Source organism: Pristiophorus japonicus, chromosome 16, assembly GCF_044704955.1.
Source record: "Pristiophorus japonicus isolate sPriJap1 chromosome 16, sPriJap1.hap1, whole genome shotgun sequence".
NCBI classification, from domain to species: domain Eukaryota; kingdom Metazoa; phylum Chordata; class Chondrichthyes; family Pristiophoridae; genus Pristiophorus; species Pristiophorus japonicus.
In genome coordinates, this window is record NC_091992.1 from 120625624 (window position 1) to 120642484 (window position 16861).

A 16861-nucleotide genomic window follows, 5' to 3' on the forward strand; every position below is an offset into this window, starting at 1 on the left:
TAACATCTATTTGCACAGTTAATTCATCCACCTTATTGCGGATACTCCTTGCATTAAGACACAAAGCCTTCAGGCTTGTTTTTTTAACACCCTTTGTCCTTTTAGAATTTTGCTGTACAGTGGCCCTTTTTGTTCTTTGCCTTGGGTTTCTCTGCCCTCCACTTTTCCTCATCTCCTTTCTGTCTTTTGCTTTTGCCTCCCCTCTGTCTCCCTCTGTCTCCCTGCATTGGTTCCCATCCCCCTGCCATATTAGTTTAACTCCTCCCCAACAGCACTAGCAAACACTCCCCCTAGGACATTGGTTCCGGTCCTGCCCAGGTGCAGACCGTCCGGTTTGTACTGGTCTCACCTACCCCAGAACCGGTTCCAATGCCCCAGGAATTTGAATCCCTCCCTGCTGCACCACTGCTCAAGTCACGTATTCATCTGCGCTATCCTGCGATTCCTACTCTGACTAGCACGTGGCACTGAGAACACTACTAAAATCAAATAAAACACAAGCAGAAATTTTAAAAAGCATCACTTTTTAAAAAAAAATAGAAATTGCATGAAATTAAATGTTTGAGAAAAATGTATTTTTTGAATTTAAAAAAAAGTTTTTTTTTTTAAAAAAGTGTTAAAAATAAACTTACCTTCATAGACAGGGTTTTTAAATATAAAAATAAGTAATATTTAATTTTTATATGTTTTAAAACACTTACGCTGCTTTCACCAGACTTAAGAGTTTGAAGGACATCCACTGGGCAAGAGTTGGGCAAATCGCCCAAATCTCCGCCCGCAACTGCCCTTTCTGCAGGGATGCGTGCGATCTGCCAAAGGAACTTTGACAGATCGCAAAAGCTGGTTCTTGGCGTATGCGCATTGCGCCCCGAGAACCAGCATTTGCGAGGACTCTTCAGGTGAGTGCGCACATCGTACGGACCTGGACAGAGCTACAAGTTGCGTCCCATTATGTACCAAAGCGCTGAGTACCAATATCTAAAGATACTTTTCATGGCTTTTGGGCCTGTGTTATAAACAATATAATTCCAAAAAATGAACTAACCAGCTTTCTCATCTTGACCTGGCAATCCTCGTGATAGATTTTCTGTTCCAGTAATGAGCTGCTATACGGGACAGCTTCAAGACTGAAATACACCCGCTTCTCAGTCAGTGGTTTCCTAACCCATCAAAAATGCAATCAGTCCACCTGAACTAAAGCTGAAGTCTTTATTTTTATCAATACTAATATAATCATTGTTCCCATCAGCTCTCCACTACTTACATAGCATATACAGTCGGCCCAACCAGTCCATGTCAGCTTTTATGCTCCACTCGAGCATTCCCCTGTGTTTCCTCATCTAAATCTATCAGCAGAACCCTCTATTCCCTTCTCCCTCATATGCTTGTCTAGCCTCCCCTTAAATGCATCTATACGATTTGCTTCAACCACTCCCTGTGGTAGAGAGTTCCACATTCTCACCACTCTTTGGGTAAAGAAGTTTCTTCTGAATTCCCAATTGGATTTCTTGGTGAATATCTTGTATTGATAGCACTAGTTATGCTCTTCCCCACAAGTGGAAACACTCTCTCTGTATCCACTATCAAAACCTTTCATGATTTTAAAGACATCTATTAGGTCACCTATTAGATTTTGACATCAAGTTTGGTTTTCAAGAGAAAAAAGACCCAGCCTGTCGATCCTGCCCCGATAGGTATAACCTCGCACTCCTGTTCCTCTGAAGCTGCAAACGTCCCAGCTTACATGTTCTTCCTCCACACAGTCTTGTTCTTGAAATCTAGACAAGTTTCCTAGTCTAACTACAAACTGTGGAACTCCTTAACCACAACCCCCTCTCCCCCATCCAGTCTTCTCTTTGTTGAACAAACCTACAGGCTTTTCAAGCCCAAGTTAAGAGATCGCCTAACCTCAACTCTTCACTTTATTCTGTCTTCTCTTGTGATCTGTTCGACCTCAGTGGTACCCCTTCAATAGGGGCCTTGGCCCTTCACACGGATTTTCAATGAAAACCAGAAGGGGTTTCCACAGGAGTAACTGATGATCGCTACTTATTTAAGGAAGGCATGAGGTCGAACAAGGGCACCCTCCACAGAAAAGTGGTGCAAAGTGTCAGTAAACAGTGTGCCAACACCTAATCCTTTGAAGATCAAGATGATTGATTATCGCACCTTAATGTTTGAATTTATCAACACAGTCCCCACTACGCATAGCGGGCGCGGTCGAGCGAGTGTGATTTGTCTGCTATACGCAATGGCCGACATAAAGTGGCCAGGGTATTCCCTGGTTACTATACCGGGACTGAAGTGTCGCAGCGCTGTTTAATCTGCTGTACGTGGATTCAATTGTTCCTTGGTTTCTTGTGGTATTTCCAAGTTAAAATTGGCAATAGGAACCCACAGAGAAGTTTCACCCTTGAAGTAAGCACAGGTCTTTGTTTGTCACGTGTTTTCGGTCATCAGCAAACAGTTAAATAAGTCAAAGGGGCACTACAGTCCATTTCTGAAGATGGCCGACAAATGCGATCTTACTGAAAGACACCTTTAGCATCTGGGGGCGAGAGACTGTTTCTACAAAGATACATCAAAAGTGGCTCTTTTTTTTTTAATAAAAGGAACTATTATTTCTCCCCAAGGAATCCATAGTACTTGCAATTTTCACATCAGGAACAACATTTAAAAACACCCCTGGATTTCTGCGATTGTGCGGTTTAAATGCTGCTCGAGCTGCCTGGAATAGTCGCTGCGTGTATTACGGTTTAAGCCGCACCTTTGTAATTGACACCAGATGGTCAGCGCCATTTACCCGATCGAGGTATCTGTCCGGCATAAGCAGGGATGGTGCAAGAGGTGGGGACCAGCACTGCAAACAATTCACGCAGATTATTTGCTGGGAAACATGAGTTGGAGGAATCCCAAAATATCAAGACGACTTTTTCTGGGCAGTGTGTGCAGTAATTCTGCCCTCAATCAAACAAACACTCAGTGCTTAAAGGGAACTGTGGCGTGTGGCTAATGGTGTGAAGCAACCCCAACGTTAGTCCGCTGGTTTGAAAACAGACGGTAAACACTCCAATCTCATCGTGACCAGCAGCAACGACGCATCTGGGCTGGTGCGAGGGAAGTGTGTTGGTCGACATCCCACTCCACTAAAATCGCCAAACAAACGTCTGCAAAAAAGGATTTGCGTGGAATCCTACAGATGGAGAAGTCTAATTAGCTGCAAAATATGTCGGGGATCAACAGCCAGCACGCCTTGTACTGCCCAAACTTCAGTCACTCTTTTAAAAAAAAATAACCAGCTATCCTGAAATTAATCGCAACCTTTGGGCCACTGCACATCTGGCTTCTTTACAGCAGCTCCCTCTGACTCGACAGGCTGCTGCTCTGGTCGGCTGGAATGAGCAGGCAGACCAGGTCCACGTGACCTCAAACCTACGCCGCTAGTCTATAGCCAACCAGCGGCAGACACGAGAGACTGGGTCACTGCTGCAGCTTCAACTGTTTCTGCTGCTGCGGGGGGGGGGGGGGGGGGGGGGGGATACAGGGGGAAAAGCTTCACAGATATGAAGATGGGAGGGGGAAAAGCTTCACAGATATGAAGATGGGAGGGGGAAAAGCTTCACAGATATGAAGATGGTTTCATTATCTGCACGCTAGTGGGGCTGGACCCGTGTCAGGCAGCACTGGGGCTGTAACCTCAAACTACACAAGGCTCCAGAAACTATTTCCCTCTTGCACTTCGGAGCTGCACGTCAACATATTTTGAAAAGGGATACATTTCCTCTAAGCACGGAGTGTTCTTTTTAATTATAAAATATGCGTGCTTTCTATCACCTGCGACATCTGCAACAATATTTTTCTGGTAAAATGCTAATGCAGATTACAATCGTGTGGAATGGAAAAGAACCTCAGAAGGACACAGCTTCTAAAATGTAGCCCATCTCGGCTGAGGTGGGCTCCCTGTCGGACGATCTACTCGCTGTCGGTACAGCTGGGCTTTGAAAGAAACTGGTTTTTGATTGGATAATACGAGAGGGTAGAAATCGCTGCTGGTGATGTTACCTTATCATATGCTCAACACCCTCACATCAAATTCTTAGCTAATTTAACCAGTTCATTTTAAACATTTATCCCACTGCTGTTTGTGGGAGCTTGCTGCATGCAAACTGGCTGCCATGTTTCGTACATCGCAACAGTGACGACACTTCACAAGTACTTCATTGGCTGTAAAGCACTTTGGGACGACCTGGCGTCGTGAAAGGCGCCATATAAATGCAAGTCTGTCTTTCTTTCTTAAACAATTTCTATCCTTTTGGAAACGAACAACAAAAAGCAACTTGTATTTATATAGCGTCTTTATCATAGTCAAACATCCCAAGGATCTTCACAGAAACATTAACAAAATTTGACACCGAGCCACATAAAATGTTTTTTATCTTGGTGCAGATGACCAAAATGACCAAGGAGCATCTTAATATGGAGGAAAGAGAGGTAGAGAGGCAGAGAGGTTTCGAGAGGGAATTTCAGAGCTGAAGTTCAGCCACTTACCATTCGGCAAGTAGCAGCGACATACAAAGATTCACTTCCGCAATGAAGGGTGCAAAACACGTCCAAATATTTAAATATAATCTTGGAAAGACATGAGAGCAACTTGGGCATGGGCAGCTGCACATTTTGAAACCTGGGTTCACTCCAGGTTCACTGACTAATGCAATGACATTTGAGAGTGAAGCACGCTAGGACTGAACGAGCACCAACATAAAACACGTCGGTAACAGGACAAATGTACAGCAGCAGTACTGTGCTTTGTGGAAAGATCTGCACCTCGATGACTCTGCTGATCTAGAAAGCTCGGATTAATTATGTTAGCAGTGTCTCCTCAGTTTGCAGGGGGCACCTGTGCAGTTGCCTTTCTGTTCGTAGCACTGCCGCGACCCAGTTCACCCCGATTGGTTTATTTAAAATTAGGCAACCATGGCCCCTCCTTCTCCACAAACTGGACATCTAAATAACATGGCGAACCACATCATCATCAGACGAGGCTAAACTTCAAAAGGACAATCAGCTTCCTGACACTGTGCAAGGGGAAAGTGTTGCAAGACAACAGGGAGATTTTGCTGCAGTAGGGCATCGAATAGCATGTGCTGTTAGTTAGATTCGCCCCGGCTCCCTGAGGCTCAGAACATTTCTGCTCACAAAGTTGCTGAAAGTGCGAGCTGATGTCATAGGCGTGCGCGCCGATCCCTCGCTGCACCGGCCCGCGGGGGAAGTTGCCCCGCGTTGACCCCTCACCGTCCCGCGGGGGAAGTTGCCCCGCGTTGACCCCTCACCGTCCCGCGGGGGAAGTTGCCCCGCGTTGACCCCTCACCGGCCCGCGGGGGAAGTTGCCCCGCGTTGACCCCTCACCGTCCCGCGGGGGAAGTTGCCCCGCGTTGACCCCTCACCGCCCCGCGGGGGAAGTTGCCCCGCGTTGACCTCTCACCGTCCCGCGGGGGAAGTTGCCCCGCGTTGACCCCTCACCGTCCCGCGGGGGAAGTTGCCCCGCGTTGACCCCTCACCGTCCCGCGGGGGAAGTTGCCCCGCGTTGACCTCTCACCGGCCCGCGGGGGAAGTTGCCCCGCGTTGACTCCTCACCGGCCCGCGGGGGAAGTTGCCCCGCGTTGACTCCTCACCGGCCCGCGGGGGAAGTTGCCCCGCGTTGACTCCTCACCGGCCCGCGGGGGAAGTTGCCCCGCGTTGACTCCTCACCGCCCCGCGGGGGAAGTTGCCCCGCGTTGACCCCTCACCGCCCCGCGGGGGAAGTTGCCCCGCGTTGACCCCTCACCGCCCCGCGGGGGAAGTTGCCCCGCGTTGACCCCTCACCGGCCCGCGGGGGAAGTTGCCCCGCGTTGACCCCTCACCGGCCCGCGGGGGAAGTTGCCCCGCGTTGACTCCTCACCGGCCCGCGGGGGAAGTTGCCCCGCGTTGACTCCTCACCGGCCCGCGGGGGAAGTTGCCCCGCGTTGACTCCTCACCGGCCCGCGGGGGAAGTTGCCCCGCGTTGACCCCTCACCGGCCCGCGGGGGAAGTTGCCCCGCGTTGACCCCTCACCGGCCCGCGGGGGAAGTTGCCCCGCGTTGACCCCTCACCGGCCCGCGGGGGAAGTTGCCCCGCGAGGCACAAAGCTGGCGGACATCCCTCACCAGGGCGCCCCTTACAGGGGGAGGCCTTTAGCGCCCAGACCACCATTTTATTTTGTCAGCCGACTCTTGCATTGGCCCAACAATGGCGGACCTCGCGTCGACCAGGCCGCCATCATGCAGCCTGGCATTCAGTTTTGGACGTGGGGCCGCTGGCCCAGTCGATCGTGTCCCTGGCGGTCCAGTGGCTAGCACTAAAGGATCTGCAGAGTGTGCAGCGGCCCTCCCCTTTACGCATCCACATAGCGCCGGTGTCCTCATCGCCCTGCCAGACTCAGCACTGTGCTGCCGCCCCGGAGACAGCACTCCGCTGCCTTTGAGGGGCGCACAGGTGGTAACAGTCCCGGCCCCGGAAGGTTACCGCCCCCAGGGCATCTAGGACCCGAGTGGACAGGGCAACCAATGAGAGTCAAGGATTGGGAAATAAACAGAGGAAGGACTGAGAAGGAGGGTGAATTAAGAATGGGTGAAGTTAATGTCAAATCAGGAACAGAAAGAGAAATAGAGAGGGAGAGAAAGATTGGATTGAGAGAGGAAAAAGGACACAAAAGGAACAGTAAGACCTTTTTAATACAAAGTTCTCTTTTTTTAAATCCCCTCGAAAAATTCAAAACCTGAAGGAATGAGACTTCACACTTGGAATAGATAATTTTCATTGCCAGAGAGGTTGATTGGCAGTAATTAACACCTATCACATAGTCAAAAGGGTACTTCATCATAGGCGGTTCCTCGAACGAGGATGACTTGCTTCCACATGAGCCCACAGATGTTTCAATGAAGGACCCGACATTCCAGTCCTGAACGCCAATTGAAGGGGTGTGTGAGGATTTTTTTTAACGTGTGGTGACCGTTGTACACCAGCCACCACACGGGCTTGACAGAGCTAGGCCTTTGTCCAGTGTCAAGGGTTGAACCAGGACGACTGGAGACCGGCTCTGCTGCACAGACCTAACACACACATGTCGCAGTGTGGGCTGACCCGTGCTGCCCCAGAGGGTACTTACACTTGTAATGAATAGACGTAACTGTCGGAGCCGAGTTTATGGGTAATTAATGAGCAAATACAGCAAGTTCCTAAAAAAACCACACGGGGGGTGGGTACTAAGGGCGGGATGCAGTTTTCGCAAAGCTAACAGCAAAGCAGAGCAACTCGGAGAGCGCAGCTGTTCGTCACCTGACGTTGCTGTGCCATTTACACATAAATAATGCTGTTAGACAGAAAGCAAATTGTGACCCTTTATGCACAGCAGCTCCCAAAAGATAATGGATCAGTGGAAATGTCCAGCAAACGACTTCTGCAGAGTTCATAATGTTGAGAATTGTAAAACCGCAGTCAGCACACAAAGAGTTAATCAGGACTGACCTTGTACTACAGAACGAGCAAAGGAGCGCTCTCACATCGCTCCACGCACTCTCCTGACACACGAGGACTACTCCTGCAAGCCACGGATTTGTTTAGATCACGCTGATATTATCACCTTATTTGCTTTCATCACAACACTGTGCTTTTGAAGTGGTTTTAAACTCAAAGCGAAAATATCATTCACGTTCTACTCCACGCTCTCACACTGCTCTTACTCACCCTGCTCACCAACTAAACTGGGGACTGTCACAGCATAACCAGAGAAATCTTGGAGCTGTAGGCACCACTGCCAGATTCAACATCGTTTCAATTCGAAAATCGCTGCTTCCTGGAGAGAATCAGCAGCATTGGAACACAGACTCCAACAGGAGCAAACCTCGTGAGGGTGCACTTTAAAAACAAACAGCTTCTAACTATTTATACACCCGCACCCACCTTTAACCAACAATACCGGTCGTGTTGCTCATTTTCACTGGCTATCGAGGAGGGGTCAAGGGCAGTAAGCTGTTTGGTCGTCAGCTGACGGAGAGGTGCTGGTCATTAGCAGAAATGAACTTTGCACACTGATCCTGATGCAATAGGAAGTAATAAAGAGTGCTATATACACACCAGCGTGAGCTGCAGGAAACATACTCACACTGATTATGTTATCACTGCCAGTTAATGCTCAGCCCCACACCTTCTCTTGCTGCCTTTCAGACACAGTTCTGGCACAATTGCGGAATCCTGCGAGCGCAGTGGGGGGCCGAATAATCACACCTTCCGTACACAAACGGTCAGATTATCCAAAATGTACACATGGAGAACAACGGGCCCTCTGTACAGTAAGAAAGTCGAACTCTAGAATGCGGATTGGCACAGCACTGATCCGAGACCCAGTCTGGTCCAATGTTCCCTCGAAATGGTCCTTGCTGTGTGTGGCCGGTTTATTTCAATGCGCGGTCCCTTTAAATCTCTGCGCATGCGCGGCATTTCCAGTGGAAAAGCTGATGAGCGGCCTGCGCGGGACCTTGCAAATTACGGTCGCGCACGCACCCAGCTTAAAGGGAACGTTGGTCTGGTCCCAAGCGAACAAATGGAGCATAGTGGGCTCCACTCCCAGAAATTCCATAACTTATCGTGACCACCATGCAAATTCCAAAAAGCAAAAGTTAATGACTTTAAACAAAAACGTAATGTGTGTGTGTGTGTCTCTCTCGCAAGATGGTCGGTGCAAACTAGACACAAAGAACGATTGCTGCGCTGGAACAGCTCGGCCCAAGGCACACCCAATATCGGGCCTCGGGCCTCATCTACATCAGATTTTAATTTCAGGCCCGTGGGGAGGGAGGGGCTGCAGCAACCAGGAGAGGGAGAGGGCACGAGCCAGGACCGGCAACTGCACCTCGCGGGTCCCACATCCAGGTTAAATATTCATGAAAAACTTACCTTTATGGTGGCAGTGTCTTTAAGGACTGCTGGTTCCGGCGTATATAGACCACTATTCCCTAAATACTGCCAGCCCACGACCAGCTGTGTTCAAGACAACTCAATATTACAAGCAGGCAATAGGCCCCCTATGTGTGTATGGAAAGGATCCAATGCCTGTTTCAAGCGCGGGCCCAAGACGCCTCTTTCTCTGCCTTCATCAATGTGGTGTTCTTGCCCACTTCCGGCGTGTAATGAGCACACTCCACCCACCATCTTGGGTATCTGAAAAATCGGCGCGGCGCCATTAAACTTCTCGGCCAAGGTTTCCATAGTTATCTTTTGAAGATTTGTTCCACTGGTAGTCACACAACGAACAAAGGGAAAGTGAGCCAACTAAGGCAGGGTGTTGGCAGTGGGCATTCCCCCCCCTATCTACAGGCACATGTAGCTATCCCATAGTTTAAATAGGGCTAGTCCCACAACTAACACCGAAATACACCACTGATTCATACACAAAATCCATCAGAAGTTTTGACATTTAATCAAGTACAATCCGTTCAAATGATTACAATTCTAGCTTTTCTCAACCAATATAGATCACCTAATCCGCTCAGCATTCCCCCATAAAAATGAGGCACTGTCTGAAAAGTCAGTTATTCCCTACAGACGCACCAGTTAAATGGGATGTCTGGTTACCCTCAATCCAACTGGTAACTAAATGTAGAACAATTCCAACATAGCAACCAGACCTTAGATTGGGAAATACAGAATTAGTCACCAGGTCCTTACCATAAGTTCTGAGTAAGTTGGTCTGTCTTTGGAATTTTTCTTCAGGCTGTAATAGAAAGAGAGAAAGGCGGGTTAGTGCAATGCCACGTGGAAATTCGATTCATTATTTGCTGGAGATGGGATTGGATTCTTGCTGGTCGACTGGGTATCAAATCCTGAATAACTACAAAGGTTGGCACCGAGGCAGCATGCTTTAGTCAGGGCTTTAAGAGCAGGCATCCGTTTTAAGCAGGGGGTCTGGGTAAGGATGCTGCTGTCCTCTGCTTTTCATTGGAGGCTTCTGGGTCAGTGATTGGCCATAGAATCATACAGGATAGGACAGCATAGTTTGTGCCTGCTCTTCCAAAGAGCAATCCAGTCTGTCCCACTCCCCCGCTCTTTCTCCCTATCTCGGCAGTTTTATCTCGGAGTACAAATACACCAATCACTAAAAGTTGCACCACAGGTTAGCAAGGCCATAAAAAAAGCAAACCAAGCACTAGGGTTTATTTCTAGAGGTATAGAATTGAAAAGTAGGGAAGTTATGCTAAACCTGTATCGAACCTTGGTTAGACCACGCTTAAGAGTACTGCGTGCAATTCTGGTTGCCGTATTATAAAAAAGGTTATATAGGCACAGGAGAGGGTGCAGAGAAGATTTACAAAATGATACCAGAAATGCAAGGGTATACATGTCAGGAAAGGATGAACAGGCTGGGTCTCTTTTCTCTTGAAAAAAGATGGCCAACAGGTGACCTAATAGACGTCTTTAAAATTATGAAAGGTTTTGATAGTGGATAGAGAGAGAATATTTACACTTGCAGGGAAGAGCATAACTAGAGCCATCAATATAGGATAGTCACCAAGAAATCCAATAGGGAATTCAGAAGAAATTTCTTTACCTAAAGAGTGGTTAGAATATGGAACTCGCTACCACAGGGAGTGGTTGAAGCGACTACTATAGATGCATTTAAGGGGAGGCTAGACAAGCATACGAGAGAGAAGGGAATAGTGGGTTATGCTGATAGATTTAGATGAGGAAAGACGGGAGGAGGCTCGAGTGGAGCATAAACACCGGCATGGACTGGTTGGGCCAAATGGCCTGTTTCTGTGCCATATATCCCATGTAATATGTATCCAATTCCATTTTGAAAGCTACTATTGAATCTGTTTCCACCACCCTATCAGGCAGTAAATTCCAAAACCTAAGCATTCATTACGTAAAAAAGTTTTCCCTTCTGTTGCATCTGGTTATTTTGCCCATCAGCTTAAACCTGTGCTCTCTGGTTATCGAGCTTTCAGGCACCGGAAACAGTTTCTCTATTTACTCAATCTAAACCCTTCACGATTTTAAACACCACTATCAAATCTCCTCTTAGCCTTCTCTGCTCCAAGGAGAACAAGCAGCTTCTCCAGTCTATCCACATAACTGTAATCCTTCATCCCTCGAACCATTCTAGCAAATCGCTTCTGTACCCCCTCTCCAAAGCCTGCACATCATTCCTAAAGTGTGGTGCCCAGAATTGCACACAATACTCCAGCTGGGGCCGAACTGTTTTCTATAGGTTGGGCATAGCTTCCTGGCCTTTGTACTCTACGCCTCTATTTATAAAGCCCAGGATCCCATCTGCTTTATTACCTGCTTTGTTAACCTGCCCTGCCACCTTCAAAGATTTGTGCACAAACACCCCAGGTCCCTCTGTTCTAGCACCCCCTTAAAAATGTACCATTTAGCTTGTAATATCTCTTCGCAGTCTTCCTACCAAAATGTATCACCTCTCACTTTTCTGCGTTGAATTTCATCTGCCATGTGTCTGCCCATTCCACCAACCTCTCTACATCCTCTTGAAGACTAATACTATCTTCCTCGCTGTTTACCACACTTCAAAGTTTTGTGTCTGCAAATTTGGAAATTGTGCCCAGTACCCCCAAGTCCAAGTTATTACTGTAAACCAGTAGTGTCAGTACATAAAGCACACTTTCCATGCATTCCCACAACTGGTCTCCCAGAGAAAGCAGGACCACCCCACGAACAAATGGAGGCATTTCTCTACAGGCTGCCATACTGAGCGGCCACCTTTACAACAGAACAAAAATCTGAACTAGGATTCAAGAGGCCAACTTCAACTCAAAGGCAGAATAATTCAAACCTATTCACGGGCTTTCTTTTTGAAGCAGACACTTTACCAGGGGCATACTCAAGAACATAAGAAATAAGAGCAGGAGTAAGCCATTTTTGAGAGCCTGCTCCGCCATTTAATATGATCTGATCTTGGGCTCAGCTCCACTTCCCTGCCCGCTCCCCAATCATTCAAAATTCTGTCTCTCTCCACCTTAAATATATTCAATGACCCAGCCTCCACAGTTCTTTGGGCACAGATTTCCACAGATTTACGACCCTCAGAGAAGAAATTCCTCCTCATCTCCCTTCTAAATGGGGGATCCCTTATTCTGAAACTATGCCCCTTAGCTCTGTATTCCCCCATGAGTGGAAACATCCTCTCTGCATCCACCTTGTTGAGCCCCCTCATTATCTTATATGTTGCAATAAGATCACCTCTCATTCTTCTAAACTCCAATGTGTATAGGCCCAACCTTCATAAGTCAACCCCCTCATCTCAGGAATCAACCTAGTGAACCTTCTCTGAACTGCCTCCAATGCAAGTATATCCCTCCTTAAATAAACTCCTTTGCAAATAACTTTGCAAATCCCACAGGAAAACACAAATAAAACATCCTCAGATTAAGATGAATGGAACTGTACTCCAGAAACGATTCTCAGAGTCTCTAAGAAAACAGACCCCAAGCAACAGGGGGGAAAAAGGCAAAAAAGTTTGATTGGATGATGGAAGACAATAAACCTCATCAAAAAGTGTAGGAAGCTTAAAATAGGATGAACATGAAGAACTGAGACTGAGATATAAGGGATCAAAGAGGAAGACTTATCCAACATAGCCGGTCGCCACCACTGACAACAGTCACCGACAGATCGAGAGAAGCCAAGTCCCCTGCCTATAGAGGGGCGACAGTGAGAACACAAAGGGAAAGATACAGGCAAAAATACAGCAACTCGCTCGGGAGGTAGCCAGAAGTCGTTCAGCAGGAGAAAATCCTTGACCCACATGTTCGCCATTCGCACACATCCTCCCTGAGCTAAAATAAGGACCGATACTGAAAATGACAAAAGACTTGCAAATCGAGCACAGTGGCCATGACTTGATTCATGCACTTGAACAAACTTATTTTTAATCTAAGTTACAAGACCTTGGATTCAATACTCTGGATCATCCATCATTTCAGGCAGGAAACAATCCAACCTCATTTCCTGAGCAATTTTGGGAAAAATTATCAATGGTGACATACTTTACAAGGCTTCCAGTTGCAATGGGATTGGAGGGTGGGGGATGGGGGAATTCCAACTCCACAAATCATTTCCTTTCTTGCACCAGTCAGGTCATTCTGTGCCAACAGTCAAGGATGCGGACACATCCTGCACCGGAATCATGCAGCATCCCACAGTTCTCTAGCTCGGTCTCTCCAACAAAACCGCGTTTTAATCAGAACTAGGTTCCTGGAGCACATTCTTGAAAAACAGTCACAAGCTTCTGTGAATCACAGCAATCACTCTCATTTCAGTCACATCCGGCCTTCGACAGACAGGAACATGAATAGTGCCTTTGGCTGCAGTAATGGCCCTGAAATTCCAGTAGGAGGCTTCCCACGGGCAATTGCCTCCGACCCGAAACATTTCTACGAAAGTACCTGGTTGTCCCGGAGGAGTGTGGGATTCTGGTGGCAAGGCCTTCTCTCCCAGCGCTGCGCAGTGTGCTCCCGTCCTCTAGGTTATCACACAGAAGATGCAGTCACGTGTGACTGCTCAGCCAATCAGGTACAATATTCTCAATTAATAACAATGGGAACTCTGTATCTACGAGGTCATTGAAGACAACAGTGGGGAAAAATCTCCCTGGCCCTGCTGCACCAATCAACCCTCCAGCAAGTCCAACCAATCCAATATGGAGAGAATATATTGTTTATAATCATGCAATCAATGAAGAAAAGGTTTTGAAGAGGGAGTAGTGAAGATTAAAGAAAGTATTTGCATCGCAAGAGAAATACTGCAAATCCACAATGAAAAATATAAATAACCGAGAATTCAGGAAAAACAAATTTTACTTATATCTTCAGCACGTTTTGTAACATGGCAGGTAAATAGTATTCCAAATATTATTTCGACACGAGTAAAATTAGTAATATTTCCACCTGGTATCAGTTATGTGATATATTTTTTTCAGTAATTTTGCCATATGGCAACAATAATTCTGTTGCTGAAACTGGATCGTGGTGAACATCAGAGATGTTTAGATGCAAGAACAAAGTTACTTGCATTTTAAGCATGTTTTGTAAAGCGGTAAGTACGAGGTTACAAATGATTATATTTTATATCATTTAGTATCGGTAAGCTGTGCATGAATTTTACCTGATCAGTCATGGGATATATTGCTTCAGGAACTTTGCTGCATCACAGTGAGGGGTAAATTTAGACAGTAGCCAGACCACAGTGAATCCGAGAATACCCCTAAGCAATGAGAGATTGTTAGATATGCAGCAGTTGACTGCTTTTGAAGTGGACCTTTATTCACCACAGAGTTATGATGTGCCAAGTAACAGAAATCGTTTCCAATAGCAACAGTATCTAAATGGGCAATAAGAGGCCCACTGCATCTGCCCAGGCCGCTGGCTGTGGAATATCATACAGATACTGTTGCATAACACAGGAAACTAAAGCCATATACTGCAATGGATTGCATCTCCCCACAAAATAATCTATTTGGGTGGGTATTTCAAAACCAAGACACAGCCTCATTCACTGCACATCGCTCAGTGGGTAGCACTCCCGCCTCTGAGTCAAAAGGTTGTGGGCTGAAGTCCCACTCCAGTGCCATACTGAGGGAGCTCTGCATTGTCGGAGGTGTTGTCTTTCGGATGAGACGTTAGAGCAGACGGGGCCTCTGTTTCTCAGCAAAATATCCCATGGCACTATTTTGAAGAGCAGGGGAGTTATCCCTCAATCAACATCACTAAAAACAGATTATCTTTTCATTTTCGCAATGCTGTTTGTGGAAGCTTGCTGTGCGCAAACTGGCTGCTGCGTCTCCTTCATTGCAACAGTATCAACCCTTCAAAAAGTACTTCATTGATTGTAAAGTGCTTTGGGATGTCCTGATGTTGTGAAAGGCGCTATACAAGTGCAAACGTCATTCTTTTTAAAAAACCATTATTGTAAGTTAATGGCTCTTAAATTCACAGCTCTGCAGTAACTGGCGGCTGTGTCTAAATTTCTGCAAGTGCGAGTATTTCTCTCTTCAATTGTGTGAAACGCTCTTCTACATTGCAATACCTCCCTCTCTCCATTTCTCCCAGAATACACTCTCCCCGCACCCAAAGGGAACATGCATTATATAACAGGACAGATGATAACTTGTGCATCATGACACAACAACAAATAAATCAGTGCACATGTTGGGATGACTACATAGGATGAGATACATTAAGATGGTTACAATGGATGTAACTTATGTCAAAGCTTTAATACGTTCAGCAGTCTCAGTGCATGCAAAAACATTCTACATTATGCCAACAACCTTTGTGCTTTTGTCAATCCTCAAGCACACTTGTTCTTTGGAGATAGGTTTGAATTATTTATGGTTATTTTGTTCTGATTTTCTGAACTGTTCCTGATTGGATCTTGTTTACAATCTTGATGATTTTATTTTCCCTATCCAATTGCGAAAATACCCAATAAATTCTGAATGAATTAAGATAAGGGCACTGTTTTATGGGAACACTTGAAAGCCATTCGAAGTAGATACATGTTGCTGCCCAATCAAGAAGGTCTATTTGTTAGTACAAGATGCAATCAACAGAGAGCATATGAGCCCCGTCTCAGCAATTTAGGACAGGAATGGCTCCAGTTTTTTTTTGGTTACCCATCACACGTCTCCATTTTCCTGACAGCACTGATCCCTTGCTGGGGTACAGTCGCAGTCAACCTACATTATCTAGCCCATGACCATTATTCATGTGACCCTCGACAGTGTGTCTCAGCAGTCTAGTAAACCAGAGAGGACATCCAGCCAAGCCTGATTCCGCTCCCAACTGATGGTTCTCCCCACTATCGAGGGACTGAGAACCTCTGCTGGTTTTCCCTTCCTTCACCCAGGGGCTTCTGAAGCCAAGGGCAGTGCCCTGGTCAAGATCAGCAAACTCCAACACAGTTCAGGAATTGAACTTGGAACCTGCCTTCGGTGTGGTTCAGCTACTCCCCGAGCCTTGACAAGCCCCACCTAGGAACAGGAGGAGGCCATTCAGCCCCTCGAGCCTGTTCCGCCATTTAATTAAATCATGGTTGATCTGTATCTCAACTCTATCTACCCACCTTGGTTCTGTAACCTTTAATATCCTTGTCCAACAAAAGTGAGCTAAAGCTATTAAAAAATCTACTTTTTTTTTGAAGTGGGGAAGTCAGTCCTGCTCTTTTGTACAGCAATAACAGGAATATAAATTCAGCATGCATATATTTCTATGTTGGAACCTGATAACCAGCCTCATTTTGAGATCCATTCTAAGCAGTCTTCTGCTGTAACCGGTCAAATTTGGTTCAGAGTGCGTCAGGCAGTTGTTCAATTTATATTGACGCAGGTTTTGAAGCATGGGCCCTCTTCGTGGTTGCCTCGTCACAGATCTCTGCTCCTGACACAGCAGTAGCGAATAGGAAAGCAAGTCCACTAAAAGGTGGCTTGAAGCGTTTTAGCAAGCAAGAGGTGTGCTTCAGGGCTAGAGGCATGATCAACGGCTAAGGATTTGGGATTACTAGCACTCCGCAACAACGTAACAACTGCGTGGTAAGCAATCCCTTTCCCCCTAAAAGGCCAATGTATAGCCATGAGCCGAGAACGTCAGACTGCAAGCTCTCTTCAAAATCATAAATATTCCTAGACGCGTAATCTTTTCGGTATTTTGCAGCCTCCAAAATACTGAGTTAAACAGATTGGTGTTCCGTAATGGCCTGTCTACATTCGCTGGTCATTGCTTGTATATGCAGAGATTTAGATGTCGTACATGTTCATATGTCTTAGTAC

General features: G+C 46.6%; 1 protein-coding gene across 1 annotated transcript in view; it reads right to left on the reverse strand.

Annotated features, from left to right (window-relative positions):
• map2k6 (mitogen-activated protein kinase kinase 6) overlaps nt 1-16861 on the reverse strand; it is a 122183-nt gene that overhangs the window by 19577 nt on the left and 85745 nt on the right. The window contains exon 11 of the mRNA XM_070857764.1: nt 9742-9787. Within this exon, the coding sequence (XP_070713865.1) occupies nt 9742-9787 (46 nt within the window). The remainder of the gene's footprint in view (nt 1-9741; nt 9788-16861) is intronic.